Here is a 19,210-nt window from a genome sequence, read left to right on the forward strand (position 1 = left end):
CGTACTTGCCTTGCCTTGGGCCTGTCTCCCAGCGCTGGCCAGTCCATGTAGCAGTAGCTGGTTCGTAGGAATTGTGAATCAGTTCACATTTCATGTCAACTGCCTCCTTCATCCCGAAAATACAAACGGTGGCGCCAACAGGCTGTGGAGGGTGGAATCGAAGACAGAGCGGAAAAACAGGTTAACGTGGATGAAGCCAGCGGAGAGGCAGAGGGAGGGTGGGTGAGAACATGGTGGGCTCAGGGGGGAAGTGCCAAGAAGGGTCATGAATCCCTTGGGTGTCATCAGCAGGAGCTGACTCACTTACATATTCAGGCATCTACATTCCACTCTACTTGATATCAGCAGTGAAGGTTTACCACAGGCTTTGGTTGCATGGCTGTGCAGATACAGAGGCGACTCTGGTTTGTTACTCCACCCATCCTGTAATCCAAACCACCCCCCATCACTGGTTACTTCCCCCATCCACCTATCACTTGCCAAGCATTGTCCTGCCCCCACCTCTCTTTTCTTAGCTTTCTATCTCAATCAATCAGCCTGAAGAAGAGTCCCGACCCAAAGTGTCACCAGTCCTTTCCCTCAACAGATGAGTTCCTCCAGCACTTTGTGTTTTGCTGGTTCTCTCCGCACCTCGCAAGCCTTTCTTCTGGAGATGTGAACTGCTCGATGCAGGGAGTGGGAAATGCCGAAGATAGGACCCATGTGTGTGTGTGTCTGTGTGTGTCTGTGTCTGTGTCTGTGTCTGTATCTGTGTCTGTGTGTGTCTGTGTCTGTGTCTGTGTGTGTCTGTCTGTGTCTGTGTCTGTGTCTGTATCTGTGTCTGTGTGTGTCTGTGTCCCCCCTCACTCCATCTCTTTTTCTTGCTCTCTGGCCTTTAGTCCTTGCTTATTCTGCCTCTTGGGTACATGTGAGTGAGAACTGTCAGAAAATGAAGATTGTGGTGGCAAAATTACTGGTTGCATAAAATGTTTTTGCAAGTCTCGGGTGAAGGGTTTGTTTTTTTGCAGATTGTGTTTTCTCACTGTGCCTGGAACTATTACCAGTAAAGAAATACATGGGAGCAGAAGGGCACAGGTCCGGTGGCTTCTGTAGTGAGTGGTTCTGGTGCCTGACAACAGTGCACGTCCATGAACATCTTACGCCCCAGGTCTCTGATTGTCTGCCCTTGTCTCACTGTGTTGTTGTATGATCCGGTTAATGCCTGAACCTAGTTCCTCAGTACAGAGCCATGGCCCTTGGTGCTCAAGTGCCTAATACAATGAATGCACTGCATTTGAAATTTCCCCAGTCTCATCCTCTCCAGCTCTTTTGGTTTGGACTCTTCTCGTTGGTTAGCCAGAATCCACCTCTCTCGACTAGTCCGTGAGACTGGTGTTTACTGAGTGTTTTTTTAAAGCAGTCAGTCTATTCATTACGGGAGGCATCACAATTGTTCCTTTCCTCACCTGACATTGTTGCCTGTGTGTTTGGCTGGGAATTAGATGAGGCACCCCACATCCACCCAATGAGAAGTGGGAGTTTTATAGCAACGTGACTTTAAACCCATTCATGATCAGAAACTCGCAGCGATCCATTATAAATTGTGGACCAGGAATAGACAGGAAAAACATAGACTTGTCCTTGATTACCATACGTGATAACCTGCATTCAGTTTCAATTAGTACACAGCATCTTATTCTGGATAATGTGTGTTTTTTAATGCACTCTGTAAATACACACAACATTTGCTAACCCATACTTGTTGACAAGCATTCAACAACCTGTCAATCACAATCAATCATTTACATCAGTTTTGTATTCATTAAGGGACAACCTGTACACAAACACTTGTGTGTTGTGCCTGTGCCCTGCACTTGATAACTTGTGCTGTACAGTGACCTGTGCTGGATAGTTAATAATTGGTGACCTGCACAATGACCTTGTACTTGGCAATTGATGCACTTGCTAATGCAGCTTGTTATGAGTAAAACCAGTGCTAGAACAACATTCCCATTCCCCTTTCCCGCTTGATCCTTACCCAGTGCAGGTAGGTGACGATGATACTGTACAGCAGGAAGAGGCTGGCGAGAGCTAGGATGATCAGTGTGGCCTCAGTCACTTGAGGACACCGCTTCTTCACTGGTGGAACTGATAGGACAAGGTTAGAACAACCAGTTCAGTAAAATCAAACACACTGGGTCAGTTACACTATGAGTAGGAAAACAGCTCTGAGGAAGGTGCATTCATATTGAGAGCATTGAAAGAATTCAGTTTTGGAAAGAAAATAAAGCATGGGGACAGGGAAACATTCACTAGGCATAGTTCAGTGACAATACCTCTCAGTTTGTGGCTCCCCCCCCCCCCTCCCACCCCAAACCCCTCCACATCCCGACCATCTCCTCCATTACCCACCCTGACCTATGCCAAGTCTGGAAGGATACTCTTTACAGTTGTGACATGTGGCTGAATGTATACAGATGGTCTGGGAGGCATTGCTGTTGATCTTGATATTGTTGCTGGTGTGTGGTTGAATAGGCGGTTGGTGGTTATATGAGCCAACCACACCTGCTCAAGGGAACCAGACCTTTTGTAGCAGCCTAACATTAGCTTGATGGGAGTGTTTAAAATCACGAATGCCTATATAAGAAGACCATATTTTTGTAATATTTCCTTAAGAAGGCCATTTGGCCCTTTGAGTCTATGCTGGCTCTCACAGCATTCCCATCAATCCGGTTTTCAACCCACTAGATCCAGTGACAAAGGTTCATAGTCATGGAACACTGATTCAAGGTAATCGGAAGATAACTTTATCTGTGCATGATGTTATGATCTGCAATGCACAACCGGCAGCTTGGTGGAGGTTAATTCAGGACTAGCACGGAAGAGAGAACTGGATGAGAAAAAAAAACTGCAATTGAATGGAATGGTAAAGACTAGCTGGATAGGGTTGTTAAGGAGACAGCAATGTGATCCGGTTAGATTTCTGCATGCCGCGTGACCATCCATTTCCCTGCTTCCAAAACTGTTTAATTATGAGAATATAAGGAACATGCTGCCGGGGCAGAGAGTACCAGGTTATTGGAAAAGTCAGAGATCAGCAAGCAGATCAAACTCTGCTCAGCTCAGGGCAGAGGAGAAGCAATTCCCAATGTAAATCCAAATGTTCTTTCAGCCCAACCCTCATTTCCCTTTCTCCTCTTCTTGTAAAACCCTTTTTCATCTTTTACCTTCTCTCCATCATGCTTCTTCTCTTACACCATCCCTTCCCTCTGATCTGATCTGATCTGTTTTCCGTTGTCTTTTTATCTTTCAGCTCTCTGTATTTGACCACGTCAAACATCCTTCCTATGGAAATGGGCTTTATGACCACTTTGTACAAAGCCCTTGCTTCACTGCCTCTTGTTTAAATGCTAACATTTGGATTTTGCATTCAGGGAGAAGCCTTTTACAAATGCTGCAAGATCTGCTGAGAGGGCTCTTTTCAGTTTCTGTCTCGGATCTGTGCACTCACCTTCCACATCCGGCTTGATGAAAATCCAAGTCCCGTTCCCAGTGGCCTTTGTGTAGGGCAGGGGAATCATTTTCTCCACCTTACAGAAGTACCAGTCGCTGTGAGACATGTTCATGCCGATGAACTTTATCGATATACTGTTTCTCCTTGGCTGGCCTATACAGTGCAGTACATCTCTCTTCTCAAAAGGCTCCATGCTGTTATTAAAAGATGCTGCGCAAACCTCAGAGTTCTTTTCCTCTTTGCTTCTGTAAACGGTGACCCTGAATACCTGGGCTTTCCCATCTCCTGTGCTGTTGTACGCACATTTAAGAGTGACATTGTTTCTCTCAGCAATGATCTTTATGGGTTGAGTAACTTTCATCGCTAGTGCTGGTGAGGGGATGAGAAAGCAAAACAAAATCACAACCTAATTTTAAATGAAAGTGTTCACTAAGTATTGTGCTAGATATTAAATGCTCGTCTGAGGAGTGTGCATTCAAAGCCAAGCAGATGGATAAGCATTCCAGTGGCCTGTGACAAACCAATTTCAGTTCGGAATATAATTAAACAATAATTCTGCTTCTTTCGTTTTGCAGTTCCCCAGATCAGCATTTATCATCTTCTTGTCCCTGCTTTGCTTACATCATCATCCTTTTTATCGTTTAATCTCTCCCACAGTCTAACCTCTTACGGGTCTTGCATTTTCATTTTCATTTTATTTTCCAATTTCCTCCACATATTGAATGTTTTTATTATGAGGACAGTTTGCAAACCCGAAATGTTAATTGTGTTCTCTCAAAACTTGCTAAGTACTTATGGTGAATTCTGCTTTATATTCCAAATTAGAGAAGAATTTGACAAGATGCGAGATAGTAGGGCAAGAAGAGAATGAATGAAAGTAGAGGTGGTGGGGAAAAAAGGAGTTATTAAATAGCGAAATGGAGTATCAGCCAAAATGAACTGGTGGTGGGGTATTTCTACCATCTGAAAAATAGGGCCCATGAAGGGAGATGATAATAGAACATCAGTTCAAGAGCTGGCTGTGGGACAGTGCTCTAACTGACCATCAGCCACTTCAGAGCACAGGTGGGTTTTGGCTGCCAGTGTCTGCTGTCTGGCCAGGAAGAAGCTACAGAGATCATCCACAAGCAACGCTCCTTGTGTTGACATTTTATTCTGTTTATGTTTTGTTTATTTTATTTTCAACATCTAGACATTATTGGCTAGGCCAGCATTTATTTCTCACCCCTTGGCGAGGTAGTGGTGAGCCAATATTTTGACCTGTTGAAGCAGGATGCCAAAAGTTCTCCCTTAGTGCTTAGGTTGGAAAGTAGATCAGTAAGCCACAGAGCTGAAATAGTGATTGAAACTTTAGTTTAGTTTAATTTAGTTTAGAGATCCAGTGTGGAAACAGGCCCTTCGGCCCACTGATTCTGCACCGACCAGCGATCACCCCTATACACTAGGGACAATTTACAAATGTTACTGAAGCCAATTAACCTACAAACATGCAAATCTTTGGATTGTGGGAGGAAACTGGAGCATCCAGAGAAAACCCATGTGGTCTTGGGGAGAACATACAAACTCCGTACAGACAGCACCTGTGGTCAGGATTGGTAAGGCAGCAATTCTACCACTGGAATTTATACAAATTATTTAAATTGGCAATGTTAGTAATGGCCACACCAATACTTTTCTCCTAACAGGGCTGTTGAAAATGGAACTGCAGGATTTAAACTCAGCAATAACAATGAGCTGGGGGAAGGCAGCATGCTATGTGATAAAGGGCAACTTGCAAATTGTGGTGTTCACATGCACCGAGAGCCTTTGCCCTCCTTTTTGGAGATGGAGGTTGTGGGTTTTGGAGAAGCTGTGGGAGTAGACTGCGTGAGTTACTGCAGCACATTTAGCAGATAATGCACAGTATAGCCATCGGTGGTGGAGAGAATGATCATTTAGGGTGGTGAATGGCATGCTACATTGTGGATGGAAATATTCTGGAGTGAGCGGAAATGAGTAATTCACTGCAGGACCTGCTCTTTTTGCAAGGTATTTATTTGGCTGGTACAGTTGATGTTTTTGTCAATAGCAAACCTCAGGATATTGATGGTTGACGATTCAATGATGGCCATGATATTAAATGCTAAAGGCAGGTAGTCAGACTCTCTGTTGGTGATGATCATTGCCTGGCATTTTTGTGGCACTAACGTTACTTGCTATTTCCCAGCCCATGCCTGAATGTTGACAGGGTTTTGCTGCATGCACTTATGGGTTACTTCATTTGCTGGACAGATATGAATGGAATTGTTCATTGTGCAAACATTCCCACTTCTGGTCTTGTGACTGAAGGAAGGTTGTTGATGAAGCAGTTGAACATGGTTGGGCCTGGGCCACTACCCTGAGGAACTCTTGCAGTGATGTATTGAAGCTGGGACGGTTGAGCTCCAGCAACCACAACCATCTTCCTTGAGTACAGTATGACTTCAATCATGTTTTTGCATTAATGGCCATTGATTTCAGTTTTACCAGGATGCCTTGAGCCACACTCGGTCAAAAGCTATCTTCGGCCATAATCTTCTTCTGAATCTTCTGAATTTGTAGTCGGCAGGGCAGTACTCTACATATCGCCAACTTGGATGTGTTGTGCATATTAACGTGCTGTTAGTGCCCCCTTAAAACTGTCTAGTGAAGATGATTTGACTATATTGTTGTCTAGTTTATTCCATTCCCTTAAGGTTCTTACAAAGAATGAGTTCTTATAAATATCTGTCCTGGCGAACGGGGTTTCTATTTGCATATCATTTCTCTTTCTTGTTCTCATTTCTGTTGAGTATGTTATGTATCTATCTGCAGTTATGCCCACAATCTCCTGTTGGATCTTGTACAACATGGCTAGTCTGTTCCTTGTTTCCAGTGTTTCCCACTCCAGGTCGGACAGCATCTGGGTGACACTGCTACCTCTATTGTAGTTCCCGATGCAAAAGCGTGCTGCTTTCCTCTGTACCCCTTCTAGTTTGTTGATATGACAAGTTTTGTATGGGTCTCAGGCGCATGAAGCGTATTCCAGTAAATGTCTAGCCAATGTTGTATATGCTGTGGTTTTCACTTCCTTTGGGCAGAACCAGAGGTTTGGTCTCAGGAATCCTAGTGTCCGTTGGCTTTAGTGACCGTGTTGTTCACGTGTTCTCCATACGAAAGTTTGTTATCAAGATGAACTTCAAGGTATGGTTGTGAACTTGTACAGTATTTGTCCACAGAAGACGTAGTCTCGAGTAGGTAGTTTCTTCTTGTTTGCAATTACCATAATTGAGCATTTGGTTGGGTTGAAGCTCATCTTCCATGTGTTTTGCCATAATTCCAAGGACTCAAGGTCTTCTTGTAAGGAGTTCATATCCTCTACATCAGTGACAGGTGTATATACAAGACAATCAACTGTGAAGAGTCTTGTTTTACAATTTATGTGTTCAGGTAGATCATTAATGTACGTCAGGAACAACAGTGGTCCGAGGACCATGCCTTGTGGTACTCCTGACAGTACTTGTTCTTCTAAAGAAATGTTTCCTTCACAGGCCACCCTCTGCGTCTGGTTTGTGAGAGTCCCTAATCCAGTTATGTAGATTATTTCTGATGCCATAGTAATCCAATTTTCCTAGGAGCCTTTCATGATGAACTTTATCGAACGTTTTAGAAAAGTCCAGGATTGCCATATGTATAGATTTCCCCTTATCTAATGCCCTTATGATGTCATCAATAGTCATAGGAACAGCATTAGGCCATTTTGCCCATACAGTCTGCTCTGCCATTTGATCATGGCTGATCTATTTTTCCTTCACAACCCCATGAAACCCTGTCCTCTGGTCCTAGACTCTCCCATTAGGACCAGTCTTGTTATCATGCCTCTAGAATTCAGTTCTTTGGTCCACCTTTAGATGCCTGTATTGTGACTGTACTGGAACAGCTTGGCCAGACATGCAGTTAGTTCTGGAGTGCAAGTTATCAGTATTGCAGCTGGGATGTTGCCATTCCCTATATCCAGTGATTTAAATTGTTTATTCGTAACACATGGAGTGAATCAAACTGGCTGAGGACTGCTCCATGAGGCTGAGGAGCTCAGGAGGCAACTTAGATGGATCACCCGTTGAGCACTTCTGGTTGAACATGTTTGTGAATGCTTCAACCTTCTCCTTTGTGCTCATATGTTGATCTCTGCTATGGTGGAGGATGGAGATGTTCTTAAAACTTCCTCATCCCACCAGCCGCTACCGGTATATCACCATTCGCTGGTTGTGGTAGGATTATGGAGTTCAGATCTGATCAATTTATAAGGACGTCAGTTTGCTCAATTGCATGGTATTTTGCTGTTTCACATGCAGATGGTCCTGAGTTGCTGCTTCACTTGACTGGCACCTGGTTCCTGATTGAACCAAGGTGCATTCGCTGGTCCACAGAGATGGTAGAGTGATGAGCGTCAGTGGTTACAGATTGCGGTGTTGTACAGTTCTGCTACTGCTAATGACTTGTCAGAACTGTTTTGAAGCCATTCTGTAGAACAGGGTTGTAAAATATGATTGTAGGGAAATGTTCTTTCAATATTCTACAAACAGATCAGATATCTCTCTCCATGCCAGCACACCAAGCACATTCATGCTCAATGAAGTGGTTGCGGCCTGAAGGTTGCATCAGACACCATGGCTGTGGGAGGCAAACACACAGCATGCAAAAGGTGAGTGGACAAGGGGGCCATATGGCACAGGGCTTTGCTCGCTGGGGCTGCCATGAAGGTGGATGAACTTAAACTATCAGAAGTGGGTCACAGTGAACATTTTCATCACACCACACTGGAGCTTAAAATGAGGTTTGGTGCATGTGAGTAGTAAGGGAACTGAGTGATACAGGACAGCAGGCAGGAGGAGAATTGAAGCAGCTCATGTAAACAGGATATTGGATCAGACAACTGGCCTACCTTTGTGATGGAGTTTATATATAATGTGCAAAGAGTTTGAAAAGCTGCCCAAATAAGATGCGGCAAAAAGCCACCCTGCCGTTTGCTGACCTTTAACCCTTTAACCTGATGTCCAGTTAACTGGCCCTCTTCTATCTTTTAACCCAATTGTGGATGTGTTAATAATTCTCCTTCTTTTGCTAAAGGTTCAGAGGAAGGAAGTGACCTCTGTGGAGCTAGAGCTATCTCTTGATTCATAGCATCTGCAGAAGCTCCAAATTGAATCAAAAGTCTCTTGAAGATTGCATCACAGATAAGGATTCCACTGTGTTAAACTGTTTAAAGTGTTTGAAGTGAACATTTCTTGCTCCTCAGCTGAGTTAGCTAGAAGCAGAGTGTGGAACAACAGCTAAACAAGTGTGTCCTATATTTAAGAGGGAGTTAGATGTGGCCCTTGTGGCTAAGGGGATCAGAGGGTATGGAGAGAAGGCAGGTACGGGATACTGAGTTGGATGATCAGCCATGATCATATTGAATGGCGGTGCAGGCTCGAAGGGCCGAATGGCCTACTCCTGCACCTAATTTCTATGTTTCTATGTTTCTATGTCCTGTTCCGGGAGCCATGTTTGAATAGTGTGTTATTAATAAGCAGGTGTAGCATTAGTAGGCAACATGCAAATTATTCTAAGAAACACAATGTGTTCAAGAGTGTATCCATGAGTCACAAACCTAAGGAATAGAAGAATGTTACAAGATCAATGTTGAAGTGAATGGAAAAAGCAAGAAATTGAAAAAACAGATGGGAATATAGTCCTTAACTATGGAGGGGCTGGACAATGTAAGCTGCCCGAACATTGAAAAGGAAAGGGTTGTTAAAATTGGATCGGTTGTCCAAGGGATGTTATGGTGAGCGTTGCTTGGGATGTTGCCTGGGAAGCTCACCCCCATAGTGAGCATGTGCTTGAGTTTCCAATTTGACCGCTATCTTCCAATCCCTGGAACTCAGGATCCAAGATGTCCAGGATGTCAGAAAGAGTGGACATTCTTCACAACTTTCAGAGGAATGATCTTTGTCAGTGATCAGTGGCCGTACCATCACAACAATTAATATCTTTGCCAACATACTGTCGGGTTAAACACTACCCAAAGGATCAAGCGCTGAGAACTGTGTTGCTACAGGATGAAAAACATTCTCGTCAGACCAAAGCCAATTGTCAGCAACCTAAATGGTTCATGGACAATGGTCAGTTCTGGTATGGTTAAAAAATCACTGTGTAAAGAACACAACATTGTGCATAATCGTAAAGAATTTTGTACATCTTATCTCAGTGAAAAAATATCTAAATCAGCATAGTTAAATAGGATCATGAATGGTGTTCCCGCTTTCCTATGTAAAACTCATTCCATTTAATCAGTGAACATGTCACAAAAGAACACTCAATTATGCAAATGCAGCCTCCACAAATACATATACGTTTTTTTATATCATATTCTTTTACTTCAGTCGCTGCAGCCTCTCACTGGCTGAACATGGATACATCTCAACAATTAAGAAATTAAAATAGGAGCAGCAGTAGGCCATTCAGCCCCACTAGCTTGTTCTGCCATTCAGCATGATCTTGGATGGCATGATTAAGAATAAACTGCAGATGCTGAAAAAATCGAAGGTAGACAAAATTGCTGGAGCAACTCAGCGGGTTAGGCAGCATCTATGGAGCGAAGGAATGGGTGACGTTTCGGGTCAAGACCCTTCTTCAGACCTGAAAAACTGAAGTCTGAAGAAGGGTCTCGACCCGAAACGTCACCCATTCGTTCGCTCCATAGATGCTGCCTCACCCGCAGAGTTTCTCCAGCATTTTTGTCTACCTTGGCTGGTATGATGATTGGCCCCAGTTCCACTTTCCTGTCCACTCTTCCCAAACCTAACTGCCCTCTAACCCAAAACTCCAAGCAGCAGAGGGTCAATTTACTCATCCTTTTAATCCATGGAGATTCCAAGAATCACCCTTGAAAATCAAAAAATTAAAATACTGAAAATCTAGAATAAAAGCAGAAAATGCTGAAAGTACCTGTAATCAGAGTGGAGCATAAAACGTTTCAGGTTAGTGGCCTTTCTTTAGAAAGTTCTCCAGATTTCTCATGAACCCTGAATATTTCCAGAGGTTTCTAATTCCAGTAATCAATAGGCTTATTCTTCTTATCGAGTCCACACACAAGATTAGAAGTTGTTCAGCCAGATCTGAACACACTCCTCGTCATCTGCACAATGGTGTCTTGTGCTTCTTGTGCGTGGTGGTGGAAGGATTGGTGAAAACAGGGCCGCAACGTGAATGCTCTTTCCTTGACCCCATCAATAGACTGACGAGATGTGTTGGAAGGAATTGCAGATGCTGGTTTAAACCGAAGATAGACACAAAAAGCTGGAGTAACTCAACGGGTCAGACAGCATCTCTGGAGAAAAGGAATAGGTAACGTTTCTGGTTGGGACCCTTCTCGACCCAAAACGTTACCTATTTCTCTAGAGATGCTGTCTGACCCGTTGATTTACTCCAGCTTTTTGTGTCTATCTTTGGTTTAAACCAGCATCTGCAATTCCTTCCAACACATCTCGTCAGTCTAACTCAGCGGGACAGGCAGCATCTCTGGAGAGAAGGAATGGATGATGTTTCGGTCGAGACCCTTCTTCAGACCCTGGCTGACATCAATTGGCTGACGTTCCGTTTGCTTTCTACAAGGCATATATACTCTCACTTGCCTGTCTAAATGCTTTTTAAACATTACAATTGTATCTGCTTGTGCCTCCTTTCTTGGCAGTGTTTTCTAGACACCTATCACACTCAGTGCAAAATACTTGCATATTTCCTTTAAACTCTCCTACTCCCACCTTAAAGCTTTGCCCACTACTCATTTGAAATTTCCACTCTGGGAAAATGATTCTGACTATCTACTCCATGTCACAATTTTACAAACTTCTTCCAGGTCTCTTCTCAACCTCCAATGCTCCAGAGAAAACTATTCAAGTTTGTAAAACTATCCTTATAGCTAATAAACCCTAATCCAGCCAACACCTTGGTAAACCTTTTCTGCACCCTCCCCAAAATCTCCACAAGCTTTCTCTAGTACACTGACTAGAACTGCATATAAAACCTCAAATGTAGCCTAAACAAAGTTTTATACATGACTTCCCAATTTATATGCTCTATGTCTTGACTGATCTACTTGTGTTGCCATTTTCAGCAAGCTATGGACTAAGTGTCCTCTACATTACTAAGTGTCCTAAGTATAACATTAATTGTATACTTTCTCCTTGCATTTGTCCTCCCAAAATACAACACTTCATACTGGTGGAGATTGCACTCCGTCTCCTATTTCTCCGCATATATCTCCAATTGATCTATATTTTACAGTTACCTTTCACAATCTCCCTGACTGCCCACATCACCATCAATTGTTATGTCATTGCAAATTTACTAATCAGCCTACCTAGATTTTTGTCCAAATCATTTATGTATTGCAGAAAACAGAGGTCCCAGCACTGATCCCTGTGGAACACCACTGGTTGCGGACCTCTATGTCAGAGAAACACCCCTCCACTATCCCTCATTCTTCTACAGCTAAGGCAAATTTGTATCTAATCTACCAAATCACTGTTTGTCCCATGTGGCTTAACCTTCAGAATCAGCCTACCACCAGGAAACTTGTCAAACCCTTTACTAAAGTCAATGTAGACAACATCCACTGCCCTAGCCTCATCTATCATTTCCGTTACCTTGGCAAAAACTTTAGTCCAATTTTTAGGACATGATTTGTACAAAGCTATGCTGGCTATCGCTAATAAGCCCATACTTTTCCAGATGCAAGTCATGTTGGGCTTGGGTCAGGATACCAAGTTCTGCAGCAAACTGCTGACTTCCTTGGTTCAAATTTCCATCTGAGTCCTTGATTCAGGTAATATCACAGGAAGGCACCTGTACCCAAGGTCTGAGAGCAGCCTCTCATCTTTGTCAGTGATCAGAGGCCATACCATCACAACATTATTATCCCCCACAAAGGGCCTGCCAATTCCCCCAGGATAATCTATATCAGAGGTCCCCCTGAGGAAGTTATTCCAGGACTTTAGTAGAATGGTGGCCGATTAGGAAAGGGGGAGATGCAACGAGACCTGGGTGTCATGGTACACCAGTCATTAAAAGTAGGCATGCAGGTGCAGCAGGCAGTGAAGAAGGCGAATGGTATGTTAGCATTCATAGCAAAAGGATTTGAGTATAGGAGCAGGGAGGTTCTACTGCAGTTGTACAGGGTCTTGGTGAGACCACACCTGGAGTATTGCGTACAGTTTTGGTCTCCTAATCTGAGGAAGGACATTTTTGCCATAGAGGGAGTACAGAGAAGGTTCACCAGACTGATTCCTGGGATGTCAGGACTTTCATATGAAGAAAGACTGGATAGACTTGGTTTGTACTCGCTAGAATTTAGAAGATTGAGTGGTGATCTTATAGAAACTTACAAAATTCTTAAGGGGTTGGACAGGCTAGATGCAGGAAGATTGTTCCCGATGTTGGGGAAGTCCAGAACAAGGGGTCACAGTTTAAGGATAAGGGGGAAATCTTTTAGGACCGAGATGAGGAAAACATTTTTCACACAGAGAGTGGTGAATCTCTGGAATTCTCTGCCACAGAAGGTAGTTGAGGCCAGTTCACTGGCTATATTTAAGAGGGAGTTAGATCTTATTTTTCAGTAAGATTCCTTCTCATCCTTCTATATTCCAGTGTACAGAAGCACAGTCGCTTCATTCTTTCAAAATATGACAGTCCCGCCATCCCGGGAATTAACCTTGTAAACCTACGCTGCACTCCCTCAATAGCAAGAATGTCCTTCCTCAAATTAGGGGACCAAAACTGCACACAATACTCCAGGTGTGGTCTCACTCGGGCTCTGTACAACTGCAGAAGGACCTCTTTGTAGGTATGTTACAATACTTATCTTCAGCGGCGCTGCAATTCTGCCACTGGCCTTGTGCACGATTTTGGCACGTTTGAGGGGGGTGGGGCGGGGTTAAAACGCAGTGTTCTCTCTCCTGATCCTGGATTATATTTTGTTGGAGTGCAGGTTTTGGCTGAGGAATCGTTCCGACGGCCGGACAAGTTATTCGCTGGAGTGATTTTAAAATCAGCTTCTGAAGCCGTTAACGCCGACAACGGGGACGGATTTTACGTAGGGGACAGGTAAAAGAAAGTAGTAAATTTTTATGTATAAAAGTGTTTCTTAAGATGCATTTAATTCACATTTTAAGTAGCGAAACGGTGATTTTCCCCCCCGAACAAACCGGCAGTGTATTTGCTGCCGATACGGGTTTAAATCCACCGCAACCGCAACATTCCAATTGATAGCGTTCCAGAAAAATCCACTCGCAAGCTGATTTAAATGGCCATTAATTTACAGGTATTAAACATTAAATTCCTTTCATTTGGCCTATAAACCCATGACAATGAGATTTAAAAATTATGTTATATTGTGAATTCTTGTGTGAATGTTATTTGGACACTTAGGCTATTTAAAAATGTTAATCTATTCTTAAGAAATGGATAGATGTTTAGATCTAGTAATTGAATTTTGTAATTAGCTACAATTAGGTAACTAACTAATTATATGCTTTAATTTCAAGTCATCTAAGTAAGATTGTTTCACATTTGTTTCAGAATGCTTCAATCTATAATAACTGAAAATTTCTTTCAGTTCTCTTAATTTTTCAGAAAGTTATGGGCTTTTGACTGTTCTCGACCACAGATGAAAAAGCAATAGGGAACAAGATGCTAATTTCCGAGTATGAAAATGTCCATAACCTTTTTAATACTGAAGATATGAAAGTGAATTAGGTGTCAAATTAAACTTATTTTTATGCTTTATCTGATGGGATAAATTACAGACTTGATTTTTAAAATCTCAAAATTTTGTAACGTTGCTACTCTTTGCTGATGGGAAAGTGGGGAGAATAAAATGAGATGAGTGTGACATAAGTATAAATGGTTCGTGTGGACTGGGTAGGCTAAAGGGACTATTTCAATGTTGTATACCTTATCTGTTCTAAGGTTAAAATCATAAATGTGGTTGACTCTTAACTCGCCTCTGATGTGACCCAGTCATCCACAGCTATCAGTTCATGGGACTGCGCGCTGATCAGCTAAACTGCAGCCCAGGGATGGTTCTTTGGTTAGGGAAGAACCAGGGGTCTGGATTGTCCAGATCTGGACAGAACCTGGCAAAGGAAGCTCTATCATGACATGATACTGATTCCTTCAAGTGAGAGCTGGACATGTCTGTTCAAAGGGTCATCAAATGTTGAGTGTTCAGAGCGAGACTCGGCTCTTGTACCCATTCCCATCAGCGATGTATCTGAGCGAAGGTAGCTGCACTTTTCTGAATTGTCCCAGGTCTTTTTCAACTTTCCCAGGAGAGAGTTTTTGGAGAGATGGGAGAAGTGTGTACATTGTGGTAAACAACAAATCACAACCTGCCAAAGATTGTCTGTATGTTTTTTTTTTAGTTTAGAGATCCTGCGCGGAAACAGGCCCTTCGGCCCACTAAGTCCACGCCGACCAGTGATCCTCGCACACTTACACTTACACTTTCCTAAACACTAGGCACAATTTACACTTATCCCAAGCCAATAACCGAGTTCGGTATTCCGAAAAATGCAAGGAATCATGGGATTTGTCAAAGGTCATTCACCCTAAAGATAAAGCGAACAAAGCGCTGGTTGAAGAAACTGTTTATAAATTCTTAACTTTATTCATAATTTATGTGTAAAAACATATTTAATCTGAGGAACGGGGGTGCCATGTGATCACATTAAAGGAAAATGAATGGTTTCCAGACTGGAATACAACGATGATAGTTTCTGAGTCAAACAGTTCACAGTTTAAGGATAAGGGAGAAATCATTTAGGACCGAGATGAGAAAAACATTTTTCACACAGAGAGTGGTGAATCTCTGGAATTCTCTGCCACAGAATGTAGTTGAGGCCAGTTCATTGGCTATATTTAAGAGGGAGTTAGATGTGGCCCTTGTGGCTAAAGGGATCAGGGGGTATGGAGAGAAGGCTGGTACAGGATACTGGGTTGGATGATCACCATGATCATATTGAATGGCGGTGCAGGCTCGAAGGGCCGAATGGCCTATTCCTGCACCTAATTTCTATGTTTCTATGTTTCTATGTAACTGTGCCCAGTGGGGACTCAAAACTTCCAAGAGAGAAGGACAGAGAATGGGTGTGCCATTGACCATTGCTAAGCTCTTTCGGGGGGGGGGGGGGGGGGGGGAATGTAATGTTGCACCACTGTTTCCTGTGCTTAGGCAACATTCCCAATACTTTGCACCAGAATCCAGGTTTCCACAGAATCTGTGGCCTATTATAAAAATGGCCTCTTCCTCAAGCACAACACTGACATTATCCAAGGATATATTTAGCACGTTGGAGCTCGATGATCCAATCAAATATTTATTCCCATTTCCCATATTCTTGAAAATTTTTCTTTTCCTGGTACATTGATTTCAACAAGATTGAAATATCTCACTAAATAGACATTTGTACATATTCCAAGAACATATACAAAAATAATTCTAGCTTATCCTCAAAGGTTAGTCTCCTTGGCACCAATTACCAACTAAACGATACGGCCCTTGGTTATTTACCCTCTCACAGCTTTCTAGATTTTTGAGGCACTTCATTATTTCTCCCTTAACCCTTCTTTTGACCAAGCCAAAACCACATAAATAAATCTTTTACCAGAACTTTTCTAGTTCTCCAGCACAGAAACAGGCCCTTTCACCCACTAAATCCATTCTGATCATTAATTATCCATCTACTCTAATCCCATTTACCAGCACGGCCTGTAGCCTTCAATGGCAATACAAGAGCACTTCTAAATATTTATTAAATGTATTCCAATCCAATTCTTGTAAATTCTCCTCAAGTAACTCTAGCAAATTTATATTGTCTCCTTTCCAAGCTCCAATATCCTAAGTATGCAACCCATCTTGGTAAATGATGCCAATATCTCATTCAGCTGTGCAAATTCAACAAAGCCTCACCACCGCTTTTAAAAGGATCCCATCTTCTGCCCCAGTGGAAATGAGAAAATCCATATTTTCCTAGCGCTTTTGTAACCTGGACATATTGTGCAGAGATGAAGTACTTTTGAATGGTTCTGGATATAACTTATTTAAACAGTTTGTTTAACATCCCGTGAGAATATCGCTACCTTTGACATGAACGCTTACTCAGTACTGTACTTTGGAGTGTCAGCGCTAGATTACAGGGTCAGATCTGTGGAATAGAGTCATAGAGTGATAGTGTGGAAACAGGCCCTTCGGCCCAACTTGCCCACATCGGCCAACAATGTCCCAGCTACACTAGTCCCACTTGCCTGTGCTTGGTCCATATCCCTCCAAACCGCTCCTATCCATGAACTTGTCTAACTGTTTCTTAAACAACGGGACAGTCCCAGCCTCAACTACCTCCTCTGGCAGCTTGTTCCATACACCCACCACCCCTTGTGCGAAATGAGATAAGAACCAATAACTGAGTAGAACGTTTCCACGCCAAATCCCAGAGCCTTCGGATGAGGGTGTGAGAAAGACTCTTTAGTTTATCTTTTGGTATGAACTTGGCATCACTGACAAAGCCCATCCCAAAATGGCCTTGAGAAGGTGGTGGTGAGCTGCCACTGAGCTCTGGCTGTGCCCAATATCACTCAATTATATGCTGCCAGGAGGCTGCCCGTCAGTATGAGACCTGCCTGACCCATTGCAAGGAAAATTAACACATGGCACAGGTTGCAGGGAACTCCGACTGCGTAGCATTCCCTTACAGTAAATGAGATTCTTGAACACTGCCCAGTAAGAATCAAAAGAAAGATAGAAACATAGAAATTAGGTGCAGGATTAGGCCATTCGGCCCTTAGAGCCAGCACCGCCATTCAAGATCATGGCTGTTCATCCAAAATCTGTACCCCGTTCCTGCTTTTTCCCTATATCCCTTGATTCCGTTAGCCCTAAGGGCTACTTATATCTAACTCTCTCTTGAAAACATCCAGTGAATTGGCCTCCACTGCCTTCTGTGGCAGAGAATTCCACAGATTCACAACTCTTTGGGTGAAAAAGTTTTTCCTCATCTCAGTTCTAAATGGCCTACCCTTTATTCTTAAACTGTGACCCCTGGTTCTGGACTCTCCCAACACCGGGATCATTTTTCCTGCATCTAGCCTGTCCAATCCCTTAAGAATTTTATGTTTCTATAAGATACCCTCTCATCCTTCTAAATTCCGTGAATATATCTTTCATCATATGTCAGTCTCGCCATCACGGTAATTAACCTGGTGAACCTACGCTGCACTCCCTCAATAACAAGAATGTCCTTCCGCAAATTAGGAGACCAAAACTGCATACAATACTCCAGGTGTGGTCTCACCAGGGCCCTGTACAACTGCAGTCGTACATCCTTGCTCCTATACTCAATTCCTCTTGCTATGAAGGCCAACATGCCATTTGGTTTCATCGCTGTTTGCTGTAGCTGCATGCTTAGAAGAGACTAAAAGAGTGGAACATTACCTGGGACCTTCAGCAGGACCGTTTGAAGGCAGACGAGCAAAGTAGCCAGATGACATGGGTTCTTCATGGTGTCTGTGGTGTACTGTTTTCTGGGTGGCTGACACAATGTGTATTATAGTGCAAAACGACAGGATGTGGTTTGTTAGCGCGTCTATGTCACAGATGTCATGAAGGCTGACGTAGGAGATTTCTGTTCAAATAATTTACTTAAAAAAACATTCAGTGACATTTCTAATCTGCTGGAAAATCCAGTGAGTATTGAACGTAGAACAGTAAAGTAGAGGAACAAACTATTCGGCCCACAATGTCCGTGCTGATCATGCTGCCAAGATAAACTCATCTCAACTGCTTCACATGATGGAAGTGGCAGTTCAGGTAGACAGGGTGGTGAAGAAGGCATTTGGCACATTTGTCTTTATTGGGAAGAGTACTGAGTACAAATGTTGGGACATCATGATATAGCTATTGAAGTTCTTGGTGAGAACATACTTGGAGATCTGTGTGCGGTTCTGGTCACCAGCAATAGGAAGGTTGTCATTAAATTGGAAATAGCGTAGAAGAGATTCACCAGAATGTTGCCTGAGCTTGCAGGCTTGAGTTATAGGGAGAGGCTAGGTGGACTGGGACTTTTCTCATTGGTGTGTAGAAGGCTGAACGGTGACCTTATTGAAGTGTACAAAATTGTGAGGGACATGGGTGGTGAATGCTCCCAGTCTTCTTCCCAGAATTGAGGATTCTAAAACATGAAGGCATGGGCTTAAGGTGGGAAGGGAGGGATTTAAGAGGGCCCTTAGTCTGTACCACCACCAGGGGCGCCGAACGATTGGCAGCCCCGCCAACAGTCTGTTTGTTTTTCTGCCTTTTAAAACATTTTTTAGTGCGTTTTATAGGTTTGTGTAAATGTTCTCCGGTTTGTTTCATGTGGGGGGAGGGGGGTGGTCGGGGGAAACTTTTTTTTCAGTTTCTTTCTTTGCTGGAGATGCGATGTTTCCGTGGTCGCGTCTCCAGTCGCTTTGCGGCCTATCATCGATGGAGCTGGAGGCCTCCTCAGACTGAGCTTGGGCCCCACCTCGGACTGACCTTGGGCCCCTTGCCTGGGATCACTCCAACCGCGGCCTGCGGACTTACCATCAAGAGCTTGCAGTCTCGGGAGAGGCTAGTCGGGAGTTCTGACGAACGCAGAAGCT

At 43.3% G+C, this 19,210-nt stretch overlaps 1 protein-coding gene across 1 annotated transcript; it reads right to left on the minus strand.

Moving 5' to 3' along the window:
* Positions 1–2,383: 2,383 nt before the first annotated feature.
* LOC116974884 (cytotoxic T-lymphocyte protein 4-like) lies at positions 2,384–18,094 on the minus strand. The gene is made up of 3 exons (XM_033023496.1): positions 18,024–18,094; positions 3,491–3,862; positions 2,384–2,544 (listed from the first exon to the last, which is right to left on the minus strand). The coding sequence occupies exons 1-3, from the start codon at positions 18,088–18,090 to the stop codon at positions 2,384–2,386; spliced, it is 600 nt and encodes a 199-aa protein (XP_032879387.1). The 5' UTR covers positions 18,091–18,094.
* Between the last annotated feature and the right edge of the window lie 1,116 nt (positions 18,095–19,210).

The sequence above is a fragment of the Amblyraja radiata genome, chromosome 7, assembly GCF_010909765.2.
Source record: "Amblyraja radiata isolate CabotCenter1 chromosome 7, sAmbRad1.1.pri, whole genome shotgun sequence".
In the NCBI taxonomy this organism is placed as follows: domain Eukaryota; kingdom Metazoa; phylum Chordata; class Chondrichthyes; order Rajiformes; family Rajidae; genus Amblyraja; species Amblyraja radiata.

Excerpts from the sequence above, each read along its gene's own strand:
- LOC116974884 (XM_033023496.1), bottom strand. The coding sequence starts at position 18,090 with ATGAAGAACCCATGTCATCTGGCTACTTTGCTCGTCTGCCTTCAAACG. Across the intron at positions 3,863-18,023 it reads GGTCCTGCTGAAGGTCCCAG|CACTAGCGATGAAAGTTACT; the intron begins GTAATGTTCCAC and ends TCCCCTCACCAG. Across the intron at positions 2,545-3,490 it reads CATCAAGCCGGATGTGGAAG|GTGTGGTTGGCTCATATAAC; the intron begins GTGAGTGCACAG and ends TCCCTTGAGCAG.